At 39.8% G+C, this 16089-nt stretch overlaps 1 protein-coding gene across 1 annotated transcript in view; it reads right to left on the bottom strand.

The window, feature by feature from the left end:
• LOC114558514 (dedicator of cytokinesis protein 3) overlaps positions 1-15783 on the bottom strand; it is a 50624-nt gene extending 34841 nt beyond the window's left edge. The window contains exons 1-6 of the mRNA XM_028582573.1: positions 15732-15783; positions 8878-8961; positions 7347-7387; positions 5370-5425; positions 3225-3321; positions 1502-1650 (exon numbers count right to left, since the gene is read on the bottom strand). Coding sequence (XP_028438374.1) covers positions 1502-1650; positions 3225-3321; positions 5370-5425; positions 7347-7387; positions 8878-8961; positions 15732-15768 — 464 coding nt within the window. The 5' untranslated portion in view covers positions 15769-15783. The remainder of the gene's footprint in view (positions 1-1501; positions 1651-3224; positions 3322-5369; positions 5426-7346; positions 7388-8877; positions 8962-15731) is intronic.
• Between the last annotated feature and the right edge of the window lie 306 nt (positions 15784-16089).

The raw sequence follows: 16089 nt of genomic DNA, 5'->3' as shown, positions 1-16089 counted from the left end.
CAATGTAATAAATGCAGTGAAGTATAACTATAATGTAACAAAAATAATTTATACTTATAACCATTTTAACTTCTGTATAAACTGTGATCTGTATCAGTTTGCTCCAGGACTCCTATAGTTTGATGTATCACTGATACCGAATGAAATATTCAAACAGAAAACAAAATTTTTCATGGCAGCACCATTACATCCAACAGACAATTTTAGATTAGTCTTGTCCATTAGACATTTTTGGCAACTTTGGAAACACTTGGATCTCTTTGTGGAATTGGGATTTATAGGCTTAACCACTCAACATGAGTTTGTCTAAGAGTCTATGGGATTAAAGAGGTTAAGTACAGTACTACAGTAAAAGTAACTAAATGTATTTTGTTTCCTTACACCTCTGGTTCATGATCTTGTATAACATACTGTAACCTTTCACTTAAAGTGCTCATATTATGCTCATTTTCAGGTTCATAATTGTATTTAGAGGTTATATCAGAATAGGTTTAAATGGTTTCATTTTCAAAAAACACCATATTTTGTGTTGTACTGCACATTGCTGCAGCTCCTCTTTTCGCCCTGTGTGTTGAGCTCTCTGTTTTAGCTACAGAGTGAGGCATCTCACTTCTGTTCCATCTTTGTTGGGAGTCACACATGCGCAGTAGCTAGGTAAGCACTGCTAGCTAATCAGAAGCAGAGTATGAGGGCGTACCACTCTAGCAGCTAGGCAAGCATTATAACGTGTGTTACAAAGTGACTTTACAAAGTAAAGGCTGGACTATAATAGAGCAGTTTGAAGCAGTTTGCAAACAGTGTTTTATCTGGAAGATGGTAAGTCCCTTTGGAGTGGACTTTGGGCTTTTTCACTTTGGAAGCTTATTACATGCACAAAAAAGATATATAACACAATAAAGGAAAGGGGAAACGCCAAAAAGCATAATATGAGCACTTTAAACAAAATTATGCAGCCTCAAATCATGGAGTACTATCAGCGCTGCTCTGATGACCATGAAATTAGATCACTACAGCGCTCAGGTCAGTGTGAACGACAGAGCACTGATCTCAACACAAATGGTGAATAAAATACAGTGAATTCCGGCTCTACTTTGTTTTTACATTGACACACATAGTTCAAGTGAATATCTATGTACTTTTATGTTAAATTGTGAAATAAATCGTATAATAAACTGACAGATGGCCCCTCCACATAAAGCTCTTCCTTGGCCGAACTAAAGCTCTCACATCTTTATCTCTGTTATGGATGCCTGTCACAGCTCAGTTGGATGGAGTTTAAAACTGGCAACAGTAGGAATATGGCTTTACAGTTCCTTCAGGGGGATGTGCATTGACTTTAAGCCGCTTGAGATTCACTCATCTGCTAAATGACCATAAAATTACATCATAGAGGATGCTATTTCACACCCACTCATCCAGTGTTGTAGATCTCTGCCAAAGACATATTCTATTCTTTGGTAGCCAATGTCAATACAATGCACTCAGTACAAGATTAACTCACTCATTGCCCCAGTCAAGCCGTACAGTGATGTGCCGCTTGATCTCACGAGTCTGGTCCTGGGCGAGGTGACCCTGGATCAGCTGCCGACGCAGGTCGATGAGTTCATTCATCACATGACGCAGCTTATGAAATAGATCCACCTTGTGTTTCTATTGAAGCAGCCAAAAAAAGACTTAGTTAAGATATGTGATCTCCTTCTTTTGCAGCATTGATGTAAAGGTTATTAATTAAACTCTGCCGAGAAATGTCTTGGTATCATGGATTTTATAACTGCATAGTAGTACTAGATAGTGAGAAAAACAAGAGTCTACATGAAGGTGGTTCTCTTATATCAGACTTTGGTGATTTATTTAGCATTTAATTAAGGTATAATTAAGACAAATATCACATTATAACCACTTCTGCCAGCCAGTGCAGATAGCAGAACAAATACTGAGATTTAAAGCCCACTGGTTTTGTTAATGAAACAAAAAATAAATTCCTCTTGCAAGTCTGCTTTTGACCTCCTCACGGTTTGAATTTCATCACCATTTTTTGGAGACCAAGGACAACACCTTTAATTCAGGCTTCAATTCATTTTCTGTTATCCCTAATGGCATTACAAGCCCACATTACCACCCAGGTTTGTTTACATAAATGCAAATATTAAGCACTGCCACAATGCTGATGTAAATTTAATGAGGATAAACACTGCATCTTCTCAAAGGCTGCTGAAAAACTAAGATTTTTGTCAGGGTTGATGAGGCCTTAGGGGTGTCTATTGTGCGGGGCTAATTATGTACATTATAACAGATACACAGTTATGCTTAGGCCATTGCTCCCTGAAGTAATACCATGAATTGTAATTGGCAACAATAAGGTAAAATGTATTAACATCTAGCCAATGCTACATCCTATTATTGTGGATGCAACTGTGGCAACATGGCCCATATCACACAGGGGGTGAGCACCAAAACGAGCAATGTTAAATCAGCGCTTCACATTAGTCGAGCTTCAGAGGAAGTTACATCACCACACCAATGCCACTGGCTCCTTAGTTGCTCAGAGCAAGATCAGTCCTCAGTGAGAGGTTATGTAAAAACTTGCTGCCAGCTCCACAATGTATCCACTCAGCTCCAAACTCCAAACCCTACCAACCTCTTCAGCCTGCCCCCTCAACACATATCAGGATTAAGGATGCTTTAGGTTTCCAGTAATCACTTTTAGCCAGCAAGTAAAAGCTGACTGAAGGTGGCGAGCAGAGCTGGATCTTAAGATGATGTAGAAACTACGAGAGGCAAGCTTAAATCAATCAATGGCTGAATGACACAGCATGAAATTGCATACGACAGGTCTGTAGGCCATTATCTGTGCCCAACCACCATTTCTTTTCCTACATAGATAGTATATGAAAATGTAGGGTGACAGTCAGAACGACATGCTATGGGGAAATATCTTAAGGAGCTGTCACTGCACACTTTGGGCTGTATCTCTGTGAGCTGTTCACTATACTTTCCGGCTATACCAGGTGTTGAATTAGGGGCAGGGAAGAAAGACATACTGGACACGCTTATTCAACTAAAGCCCCTTAAAAAGATGCAAATAAAACAACGATGGATGGAATTTCTTTTTGTAAAACCTGTTTTTCTTTTCCCTTGGAAATTGGTAATGTTAGAATCAGTCTCACATGTATTGCTTAGGTATGTGTTAAGATGAATGACGTATTAAAAATATTGCCACTGACCACATAGAGCTGCTTCCACAATATCCCCCATTCCTGCAGTGTGGAGGTGGTCTCTGTGATAATAGGGTCCTCAAGGGGCACCACCGTCTCGCACAGCCTGCAGCAAAAGAAACATGTACATGAATGTGAGTACACACAATGATATACACAAGTCTTGGACAGTAATGCAATATTGGCAGATTACTTTTTTCAGTAATGAGTAGTGTAAGGGATTACAATTTTAAATTCTGTTGACCCCTGAGTATCTGATAATTATTGTATGTAACCTGTTTTATCCAGGTGCAGGTCAACCGCTGCACATCGGCTGGAGCTGATCCCAGCTGACATTGGGCAAGAGGCTGCATACACCCTCGACAGTTCAGCGGACCATAACAGGGCTCACATAGAGACAGACAATCATTCATGCTCACATTCGCACTAGAGCTTTAATTCGTGAGCCCGAATCTGATTGGGGCTGTAATTTCTCAAAATTCCCGCGGACTTGAATTGGGTTGTTTTCGCGCTAAATTTCGACCCCCACCTCTGATTAATGTGGAGAAATGTTATACAATCTTTTTAATATGGCATATGACAGTTACTGTGCTGAGCATTCGAGAAGGCACATGTCAGAGATTGTGTCACAAATGTCTGAAAATACTTTAATTGACTAAAGCTTGACTGAAGCAGGAAATTCAGGTTTTTAATTGGGATCGATTTACCCAAACCTGCTGCTGTGGTTCTGGTTCAGGTCGGGCTTGGATAGATACCATACAGGTTCAAGGTCTGATCATAGCTCTAATTCACACCTACGGGCAATTTAGAGTCAACAACTAACCTAACCTGCATGTCTTCAGACTGTGGAACGAAGCCGGAGAACGCAGAGAAATCCACGCTAAATCGGGGAGAACATGCAAACTCCATACAGAAGGGCTAAAGTCGGGCCGGTAACTTCAAACCCGGAATCCTCTTCCTGTAAGGTGAAATGAGTAACTTGGTTCAGGGACGCGGTTAGTCGCCACCGGGTTAACGTTGAGCTGAGAACGAAAGTAAAGTAACAAGTAATGTAACTGATTACTTTTGTTGAGTAATGTAATTACTTTTTTAAATGAGTAATATGTAATGTATAATTACTGACTGAATATTCACACATAAAAAACCACATGCATTTACGTATGTCACTGCTTCAAGTCAGCTTTTTAAAGAAGCTATGAAATGACAAAGAGGTAACAGAGGAAGGAACGGAGGTGGTGCACTCCGATAAAAACCTCAACACACATCCTTCCTGTGTGACCACACTCACAGGGAAACATTAAACCAAAGGTTAGATCTCTTGTGCAACTTTGTGCTTTGCTTGCTAAGCTCTGGTCTATTCTGCAAAGAATTATCTTTAATATTGTAATGTTGTTTTTGCAACAAGGGAAGCATATCCATCCTTTACACAATGAGTCAGGGTGATTGTCTGTGGCACGGATGCTTTGGGAGAACTACAGATATGCAGTAGTTGTTTCACCTCATTAACCCCATGAGACAGCACAGCACATTTCCGCAAGTGCAGCTCCTGGAGCGAGGAAGTATAATAATGTTAATTTCCAAGCCTGCACTTTTAATTGTTTGAGTGTAAACGAGAGTCCTCAAGCTATGTGGTAGCTCAACTGGAGGATGGTGAAATAACAGCAAACTCCCAGTCCACACTGAGCCACAGCTCCCAGTCTGCAGATTTAATATCCATGAGTTCAGGCTGATAAAGAGCTTTGCTGCCTGTTTTTGTCTTCGCCTTTATTCTGGCCTCTATAGTCGTGGTTGGCTTTTGTGACGGGAACGGTAGATGAACGCTGCGTGTACTGTGTGTACAGTACATACGTGTGTGTGTGTGTGTGTGTGTGTGTGTGTGTGTGTGTGTGTGTGTGTGTGTGTGTGTGTGTGTGAGAGAGAGAGAGAGAGAGAGTGTGAGTGTGTGCATGCATGTCAGCAGCTGTCCAGTGGAAATTGTCTTAAAGAATGGATCATCACTGATTGTCATGCTCTGACACTGATGAGTTGATGTTGGTGGATGTATCAGGGTGGGGTAAATACTAAGTACTTATTTTTTTATACAAGTTGGATAAGTGCATCCCTAATTATGATGTTGTGCAAGCTCAAATCAAAAAGCTTCATCATACAACTCACCCTCTGTTGGTCACTGTGGATTTCTTCAAGTGGACATAGCTGACTGGGAAAATACCCTGTGGACAGAGAAGAAAGAGCAGAGATGTTACTGAGTGGGACAGGATCACGTTCTTAATCCTCCTGCTACATGTAACCAAAACATACAGTATTGTGTTTCTGTTATTAGGTAGAATGACCTAAACTGTGCTGAGTTAGGATCATGCAACACTGCTGGCGACACATTCTATGTTGAAGGAAACGCAAGATCATTCCTTTAGTATTTCGACAATTTCTGTTTTGCTATGTGGTGACATTTTCTGCCATGCAAAGAAAAAAAGGATACTGTTTGCACCACTACAAAGACGAGAGGCAGAGCAATGTGCAGGAGCCCTATTGTGGCTTGGCTTAGCAGGGGAAGGGCATTCGAGACTGAGTGGTGCCAACTGCCACCCTTGCAGTTCATCTTTCTTATTCTAATCTGCCAGATGTGAAGAATTGGCCACAGTGAGCACAACTAATTCTCTCAGCACAGAGAGAGTATGGGGGCGACTGAATGTGGGCAGTGGAGTACATAACAAAATGGAGGGGTGTTAGTAAGAACTGTAAATAGCTTATGAGAGTAGAGAAGGACAGCATGTAGCCACTAACACCTACATTTACCAGGACTGGACAGCTTGTGTGCTTTAAAACATTAGAGCAGCATCACATAACACTTCAGCTTCTGACATTTCATTTTAAAGCAGAGTGGACCTATGAAACAGGTTATCAAGGATGGAGTCCGTCATAAACAGTCTTTATTAAACAATCAATAATTTGGGAAGCAGATGTGTCAGTGGTATATAATAACCACTTACTGCAGTGCAGAGTATTGATCTCTGTCAGCAGTGATGGTGTTGTATAATCAGAGTTCTGCACCTATGTTTTTGCAGGATTTATCATAATGATGCTGCATGCACGAACTGTGAAGGGAGAGGTTTGGATTGAATCGTTCCATCCCGCCCTCCATCTCAACATGCTTTCTGCCTTGATCAAAGATAAAACACCACAACAAGTGTGTGTTGAATCTGTCCTGCAGAAGTCACTGAAGAAAACAATGTATTTAATGTAACTAATTAACCAACTTGGATTACATTTTTTTATAGTATTTTTTGGTAAAATGAATGGTTTTCAGATTACTGTTTGCACCATCTGCTGGCTGAAAGGAAAACAAAATTTGGATAAGAATTCTGCACAGGAGAGAAGTGTGTAGAGTGGTGCTTCCAAGATGCTCTGATAATCTATAAAGTGCCATACTATAATTTAAAATAAATGTTAGAGCTGGCATGTGCCTCATACATGTAATGCGACACAAAAACAGTGTATCTTTTTTATTATATTTTGTCTTTTCTTGTCATTATGTTTGCTGTGTAGTTGTTTCCACTATTTGTAAATAACACTACATGTAGTGCTTTTGTGGAGTATGAAGTCAGAACAACTTGGGTAAAACGTGTCTTTATGAAAGCCCATCTGAAAATACAGGTCAGGAGATTTCTATTTTTGTCAAATCAAAGCTCTATTCAATAAGTTAATCAGTCATTAAGGTCTTTGTTGTCTAGACGAAGTTATTTCTGGGATGCTCATCTCTCACATCACATTATCATTCACAAAAATGCATCAGCCTCGAATAACACCTTCATGTGGAGACCACTTTGTATTACAAAGCAACCAGTTTTACAGATGTTTTGGCAACTCTTCATGTGTTTAATAAAATCCTAGTTAACTTTATATAAAATACTGGTTGTCCAATTATGTATTTAGTTAACAGTCTGCTGCATTATTAATGTGCACATAGACATTTATAAATACATTAAAGATTTTATACACAATCCAAATAGTTTTTTGTCACATATGAGTCTAGTGGTGTGTTTTATTCACTTTCAATTCATTTAAATGCATACTACTGTATGCAGCCTGCAGGAATCAACAAAATGTCAAATTCTGCTGTTATAAAATAATTACCTTGATAGAAGGCTTCTTGGAGGAAAAGCCTCTGTACCAACCTAAAGAAAGAGCAAAGTGCACATCAAAAAACCTCAATTCCTCACAATGAAACACATCACCAATGTATATAGTAAGTGCCATTACACCATTTTGCTGAAGTAGTTGGTATCATGGTACAAGAAGTTGAAGGTGAAGTGTGCCAGCTTCTTTTTTTCCACACCTCAAATTAACTTGTACTTGATATGTCATTGTGAATGTTATTCTCTGCTGTTATAACATTGCTTTTAACACAATAGCTAACGTGGTTTTTAAACATATATTTCACGCATGTTTACCTGTTAACTATAATAGTAAACATGCTGTCTTCACATACCGTGAGAAATACTTATCATACTTGCATTGACTAGCCTAGCCTTTAAACTGATGCTGTGTATACTCCGTAGTGGGGTAATGTTTTGGCCACAAACTATTAAACAGATAGGTGGCAGCAGTTATGTTAGCAGGGGTTACGTTAGCTAGCAGTTAGCTCTGCTACATCACTGAACCAGTGTGATGGATAAAAATAACATTTATGGCTCTCTAGACACCACTGGCTGCACTGAAAACAGTAATGTGATTACATTTTAACAAATGTTACATACAATTATCTCAGTATGCTAGGACTAGTGTTGTTACTGGTATTTATCAAAGTTTGCAGTTTGTCTGGATGTTTCAAGACCTTGATTGGTTCACAATGAAATTGTGCCATCAAGTGCAACAGTGCAGGATTTTTAAATACTGTGGGCTTAAAGCTATAGTGCATAGTTTCTGTCACCCCAATGAGGAATTCTAAGCAATAACAACACCACTGTTGTTGCATCCACATGACACAAGCCCTCTGTAATTGCGCACACACGGAGGATTTAAAAAACATAATGGATTCTTCGAAAGAGGTAATTATCTTTACTGGAGTTTCTGCGCACAGAAGTCGCCAAACAACACCATTTTCTGAACATAGCCATACTGAGAAATACAGAGAGAGTTTTGTGAAGCTGATAGTCTTAATTAACTTTTTATCAACCAATTTGGCAATGGCTTGAATGTAACGGACGTTCATTAATATAAAAAAGTTACGCGCTATAGCTTTAAGTCATAATTGCCTCTATTTTCCCTATAATTCGCACCAGCATACATAGTTTTTCACAGGAATCTTTACAGGAGTTTATTAGCTAATTATAGACATGTGAAATAAAATTGTCCAACATAAAGGTCTAAATGCTCTTTCAAGCCTCTGCTGCATGGAATGAAGTTTGACAAATACCAAATTCTTTTTCATTTATTTGGCCTAATAGTATTTTAATACTAGCTAAAAAGCAAAACAAATTCCCATATAAAATACTGAGGAGGACATTGAGGCCCTGGGTGAAAATGACCACCACATAATAGTGTCAACTTTGCATACCTGATATCTTTGTGCAGTAAATAGCTGCTATAATTTACAATCAAACACAATAACTATTTCCTGTTTATCACAAGTATGCATTGCCATAAGTGATCTGAGTTCTTTTACCTTCACTCTTCTCCAAAATCTGCACAGTTTCCCCAATCTCCAGGACCAGGGCCTGACATATTGATGACCGGAAGTTGCAGATCACTGTGCAGAAAAAAAGAAAACAATCATGAGACAGCAGTGATGAAAAAAAGTCGACTGTCAAAAGATATTACATTACGGATAAAGATCCGTGCTTGGTTTCATCTTTGTTACCTCGGCTTAAGCAAGGGGCCTCCCCTACACCGTCGTGTCTCCACAGCATGTGCTTTGGGGTTGTAGCAGGGCTTTTAATAAGTTGTTTAATGCAAACATCTAAACAGAGTGTCACACAGGAGCCACTGCTTAGCAAACTGTAAACAAGCTCCCACCCTGAAGTGTGTAGTCATTTTAATAGGCAATTAATTCTTAAGCGGCCTAATTTTTGTGGAATGTTAAGTTAATTGATCTGTCTCCCAAAATAGAGCCCACACAAACTGCTAAGTAGTAAACACTGCTTTATCATAAGTCGGTATTAGCATAAAACTTCCATGCCACCTGCTTATGCAGCACCACGCAGTCTTAGACCATACACAGAAACATCCTGTGACTCAAACACTGATTATGAACATTATTAATACTTAGGGGATAGATCCCACAGTAAAGGCCTTCACAATAGGATGGCCTCTGGAGCCTGCTTTTTTACCTGTGCATCTCTGTAACATACAATATACAAGCCTCAGTAAAGACAAACTTGTTTAATAATGACAGGGCTCCACTGACGATTTTAAAAACCTACAAATGGTGGCCCTTCAAGGAGAATTTGGTGTGAATCATTATGCTAATGAACTAGCCAGGGGACCTAGTGAGGGGGAGGAAGAGGAGGAGGGGCTTGGGCTCCATTGCCTGTTTGAGGGTAATAAGTGCTCAGTTCCTGCGCTTCGGGTAACTATGGCAACAGATCATTTACAAACTGGAGGGATTTCTCCACTGTACCTGCTGCAGGGATCTGGGCATTTTAAAATGGCAAAGCTTATGGATGCTGCATGGCACTAGAGTTCAAGTCAAGCAGCGTATTGGGCATGTATTAGCGTCAGAGAGATGGATAGACTTAAAGAGCCTTCTTGTCACCTTTTTCAGTCTGCCTCGGGCCCTTTTTCGAACCAGGGCTGAGTATTTCCAAAATGAGAGTGATATTCTTTATGGACTCTATTTCATTTGAATTGCAAAACCTGCACTCACACCTGCACTCAATTCTTAAACGGAGGTCACGTCAGAACAAGATGAGCTTGTCATGTTTGAGAGAAATGGGCGCATCAAGCAGGTTCATATTTTCATAGTCCACCCTCACAAAATCTCCAAGCTGTGTAAACACTCTTTCATTGTGCCTAAAAGCTTCAGGGCATTAGCATATCCACAAAACCTAACCAACCAAATTCATCTTTATACTTTAACATGTTGAACGTAGGATGTTGGAAGGACTGACAGGACAGGCAGTGGAAGATTTTGGCAAAAGCAAACATTTCTTCTGAGCAATATTATATCAGTCCAGACTGTCCCTCTATTCACTTGCATTCAGTCCACATGGCATCTTATAGCTGCTATTGTGTAACCAGTAACTCCCTTGTAAGAATGATGATGCTTGAGCCCAGGAGAAGGGTCCTGCTGTCCTCCCCTTTACTCTCACCTTACAACACCTTCATTACGACAAATACATATGTCTACTCATCCATAACTCAAACATCACCTATGTTCATTTACAACTATCAAACAATTGAAATTGTGGATTTACAAAGACAGACATGTACTTGTCCCACTCGTCCACTTCGGCAAGTTTTTGCTACACAAAAAGAGTCATATCTCAGTCTTCTGGCTGGTCTTAGATTAAGTATCCTACTTTTAAGAATGCTTTATTTGTTTGGGGTTTTGTATTTAGAATTTAATCCTTGTTTCAGAACATTTCAAGATGAAGTAATAGTGAAAACTATAAGTACCACAAAAACACAGATTTCATAGGGGGCCCACTAAGTTTGGGCCTTGGGTTGTCAGAACTTGTATTCCCCTCACTATGACACCACAGCGTACAACACTTGAATTCATCAAAGGTCTAAAAAGCTACAGCTCTTACAGTAGAGTTAAAAAGTGGCAACCATACAACAACATGAGGGGGACTGAATTCCTTGAGTTATCTGGTTGTGACTTGATGGCAGCAAAAAGATGCAAAGCTTTTTCCTAATTAATTATCAGCCTTAGCAAAGCATAAAACTAGGCTGTGCAAAATGCTGAATAATTCCCCCAAAAAAACACAGAAACAGATTTTTTAAAGAAATAAACTGAGTTTAAGATAGATAGCAGAACAATAACCTATAGCCAGACAGGTTTCATCATCACTACTGTAAATGCTTTATATTTCATAAACTAACAGATTCAAAGTAATGAATTAGATATTTACTATGTATTGTCAACAGGCAAAATATAAACTCAATGCACACAACATTCTCAATTTCCCATTCTGAATTATTCTTCAGATATCTACCAAACATTTTTAACAGCTTGAAACAGTCTCTTAAGAAACCAGTTTTCTGTGTTGGATTAAAGTAAGAACAGATGCTGGAGCAGATATTCCATAGCAACTAATAACACCAGCTCCTGTGGGACAAAAGTAGCAATATTCCTGGATTTCATTATGCAGAAGTTGTGACATTCAAGTTTACACTATCTATGGTTTCACTCAGGGTGACATAATACTGATAATCATAGGAGGAATATCACCCACTGAGTATCAAGCATCATAGTTTAGACTCAGCAGACCGGAAATAAACTGGAGCACAATTGTAAAGTAAGTTTTAAAATCAGCCTCAGTGAGAATTTATAACGCTCTTCCTCTGTTGTGCCTTTATTTTTTAACTTGCTGTTCTTCACTAGCAGTACTGCCGCCCATGGTGTGTAAGAAAAAAGCCTTCTTTTTAAATAGGAAACCTATGAGTGAAAACTAAACCCTCCACCTCACCTTGTTGATTATATCCTGCAGTGTTGCAGTATAAAAAGGGCTTTAATGTGATGACTGCATGAAAAATGACAATTCAGAGAGCTCTTCAATGTGTTAAAATAGAGAGTTGTAGCACCGCAAACATTGTGCCTATGTTGTTGAGGAATGTCTTGGGTCACACACTAGCATACACTTGCATCACATTAGCAACTGTAATACTATTCACAGTTTTGAATGTGTTCAAGTCACAATACTGTGTCTTTGCTATCTGCCATATTTCCTGCACACCAAACACAACAAATAAAATCCACAAATATCTCCAGACAGAGTGTTCACTACATACTCTGTAAAAGGTAGTCTAAGGTATTTAAGACACTGAGGGTGACATTTGAACTATTTCCCTTGTCTACCCTTTACTTTCCTGTTTTATTTCATTCTCTGTCATTTTTATGGTCAAGCCAAATCCAATATGTAAGCTATCATTTCTTTTTAAAGCATATGTTGTTCTTTTACGGCATATGAGTGAGACATGTATCACTTTCCACTGTAAATATTATTACGTGCTGCCATGTCTTGACATTTTTTTTCTTCTCTATATGTAATATAGTGAAGCTTAAAACACAGCATGTGTGACCCACTGGCCTTGTATTAGAATCAGAGAGAGACAGGGGAGAAATATTTTGCAGAGAGAGGAGAGATGTCATCAAAAACCTGCTAGTAAACACTACTATGGATTATAAATTGTCTGCTATTTTTTTGCTAAAACACCTGAGTGTACTGAGAACCATGTGATTAAAGAGGACAGTGTGTTCATCTATACTGCAGAAATGAAAATAATTTATTTTGTTGGGTTTATTTTGTCTTTTCTGTTCTTTTTTACCATGACTGGTACAATTGAAGCTGAACTGCTTACCAAGTGATTCCTTAAACCATTTCAGTGGTGCATTGTGATTATGAAGACCATGAAGGTCCTGCTCGAGTAGTCCTGTCCCAGATCTACAGTAGCTAAGTTAAAATAAAACAACGGTCTTTGGGCTTCGCCCACTGATTTGTGTGGTTCAGCACGACTTGAATGCACATTCACTTACTCAGACACTTTACTGCACTGAAATCTTGCTAACCTAGGGATTTTTGCCACCGAGGCAGAGCAGCATTTTACCATATCGGATTCCAAATCAGTGACACAGAAATCTAGGCACGCTACCCAGCTACAGGGGTCCGTGTAGCTGCGAGATGATGACCTTATCATAAAGCACTTTTAAATGACCATGTACATGACTATCACACATGCAACATATAAGTATATTTTCAAGTGCTGATGTGCAGTTAAGGTACAGAAAACTACAGTATTAATGAACTTTGTGAGCCTATGATGAATCCAAGAAGTGCTCACCAAAATGAAGCTGAGCAACTTTCCACTAAAATCATGGCTAAAACCCACAGAGAAATGCTACATTAATCGCTCTAATCCCACTATCAGTTGAACATTAGCTCTATCTTTTCTTCTGTCGTGAACACGTTTGATCCTCGAGCTATCCATTTCAGATAATGGTGGCCTAGTCTGCGTGATTATTTCATGTACTGCTACAGTAGTTTGCGGCTGAGCAACGTCCATGTGGCCACAGATAAAGCCGGCTGATTCATTTTACTCTCTCTTATGTGGACAGGTACTGACTTACAGTCAGAGCTCTCTCCAATAAAAGAGTAAAGACAATCTTGCAATATTGCTGTTTATATGAGAGACATCCATCAGTGACTCATTTGCAAATAAGATACATTTCAAGATAACTACTGAGGATTGATTTAATGGTTATAATTTTGAAAATCTATTGTCATTTAGAAAATTAAATTACAAAAATCACATTTAGCTTATATTTCGTTTTTATTACATAATGAGCATTTACTTTGGGGTACTTTTGACATTTTACAGATTAAATATTAAACAAGGAACAAAACAAGTCATTTTAGATTAATTGGTGATTAAGATAATGATAATGAGTTGCAGTTCCAGAGTGGGAAAAGCTGGGCATCACCACAGTACACATACAATCTAGGCCTTTGCAGCCACTTTTCAAGTGATTACCAAACTAATATTACTTCCTGCATAAACAAACAAAATAATGAATAGGCAGTGATTCTAAGAAAGGCATTAAGGTTTCATAAGGTGTTCTCTCAGCTGTTTCCTGTTTAAATACAGCCCATTAAAACAGCACAGGAGAGGCTGCTGACGGAACAGAGCTCAGTTTCAAATTAGTGTATGGCAATATTGGTGAGAGACAATGTACAGGCAATGACAAAATAAGCAAAGAAAATAGGGAAATATGCAAAATGGTGCCAGTATTAACAAAGATGAGGCGGGAGAGGAAATGTTAACAGGCTATTTATGTAAGGTGCTGTATTGCCAGTCAAAGTATAGCAGTGTGGGCTTCATCTACATGATGTTGGAGAAATATTGAACCATGTCATTACGTTATCTATGGCGAAAGGGGGTAGGGGGGATTCTACCAGAGTAATGTGGGCTGCTTTTACAAGGTACAGTATGTACTGTGTAGGTACACAGCGGCTCAGCTTCCCCGCATTTCAGCACCATGGACAGCGTCACCTCCACATTTCAGCACCGTGGACAGCGTCACCTCCACATTTCAGAACCGTGGACAGCGCCAGGTCACTCTGCACTGACTGATGCGGAGGCTGCGCCGAACTGTTGCTTCCCCAGACAAAACTACCTTCCTTCCCTAAAACCCCTAATATATATTAGCGTTTGAAAACCCTGCAGTGATTCTATGGTGGTTAAATGGATGCGTGGATGACAATACAAACGACTGAATGCGATAAGATTACCGCACATCCACTAAGTGCTGATATTATGGCTCTCATTCTGCAGTCTTTATGATACGATCATGTCAAATGTAATGCCTCCAAACAAAGTGTATATGTATGTATATGTGTGTGTGTGTGTGTGTGTGTGTGTGTGTGTGTGTGTGGGGGGGGTATCATATGCAAGCCAGCATGAGTAGCCCTGCAAGTAACACGCTGTAGAGCATCTGGACATGACTCATTCCCCTAATGAACCCCTCTATAGGATAATCATACGCTATAGACACTTTTGCCGTGGCCGTGGTGTTCAGCAATCAGTATATAATGGCCGTATGGTATCTTATGGCGTTATTTTTGCACATTTTACCTGTTAGACTGTATAAAGCTCGTTTTAGATTTGTTTTATTTTTGGCCCCATAAAAGCTAATCTGAATGCTGATCTTGCACTTTCACCTCTCCCTCGGGGGTCAAAGTGGTACGAATGTACAGTGTGGTACAGTGCAGTCCCTGTCGTTGCAGCAGCAGCAGCAGCAGCAGCATTAGGGCAGTTTTCTTTCTACAGGTAGACTCCAGCTTCACTCCAGCTTACACCTGTTGGAGGGACGCAGTCACGATGCCCCCTCGTGGTTTAGACACGAATCGCGTTTTCCCCTCTCCCCCCCTCCAGATATGCTCATAAGACAAAAAGGCTAAAATGCTACACTGACGCATTTTTTTTTTTTTTTTTTTTTTACAAAACCATACAACTAAGAGTAGGAGCCTGTTTTAAAGCAACGCCTGCGGTTGTGTATAGACTGCGATGGCATCTTTAAGGTGGTGGGTTGTAGGCTGTATCATCCCACGCAATTTCCCTTTCCATGCAGTCACTGGCCGTGTATATCAGCCATTATAAGTGTATATGTTTTTCATTGAGTATAATGGGCATAAGAACAGGACAAATGGGCTGTGTAGCCTATGCTGGGTGTCGATGAACACAAATTGGGTGTTTCTCGTGCAAAAACTGCCATCACAACGCGGTATGATTAAAGTCAATTAAAAAGCTAGAAAACAAACGTTAAGAAATTAACAATAAAGGGTGCCATTGACTCACCAACTCCGATTTTCTCCTCTTCTGTAGGTATCCACATATTTGGTTATTTTCCCTCCGGTAGAGCAAGCCACATTATGTCGATATCGTGAGATGATGCTGCTAAAAAAAGAGAGCTAAAGGCTACAAATTCTCCTGGCTGCTCATACATGGGACTACATGTCTCGACCCTAATCAGTATCCTGGCGTTTTGTATGTGTGCGGGGGGCGGGGGGAGGACCATCAAAGCCTCAATATCTCCGCTCTATTACCCGGCGTGTGTCTCCAGTCTGATGCAGTCTCCGTGTCCACCTAATGTAACGCGCACACACACATACACTCGCTCACGCAAGCAGGCACGCACGCTCGCACGCACACAGTG

Source organism: Perca flavescens, chromosome 7 (assembly GCF_004354835.1).
Source record: "Perca flavescens isolate YP-PL-M2 chromosome 7, PFLA_1.0, whole genome shotgun sequence".
Classification (NCBI taxonomy): domain Eukaryota; kingdom Metazoa; phylum Chordata; class Actinopteri; order Perciformes; family Percidae; genus Perca; species Perca flavescens.
This window is presented reverse-complemented; position numbering and strand designations above follow the sequence as displayed.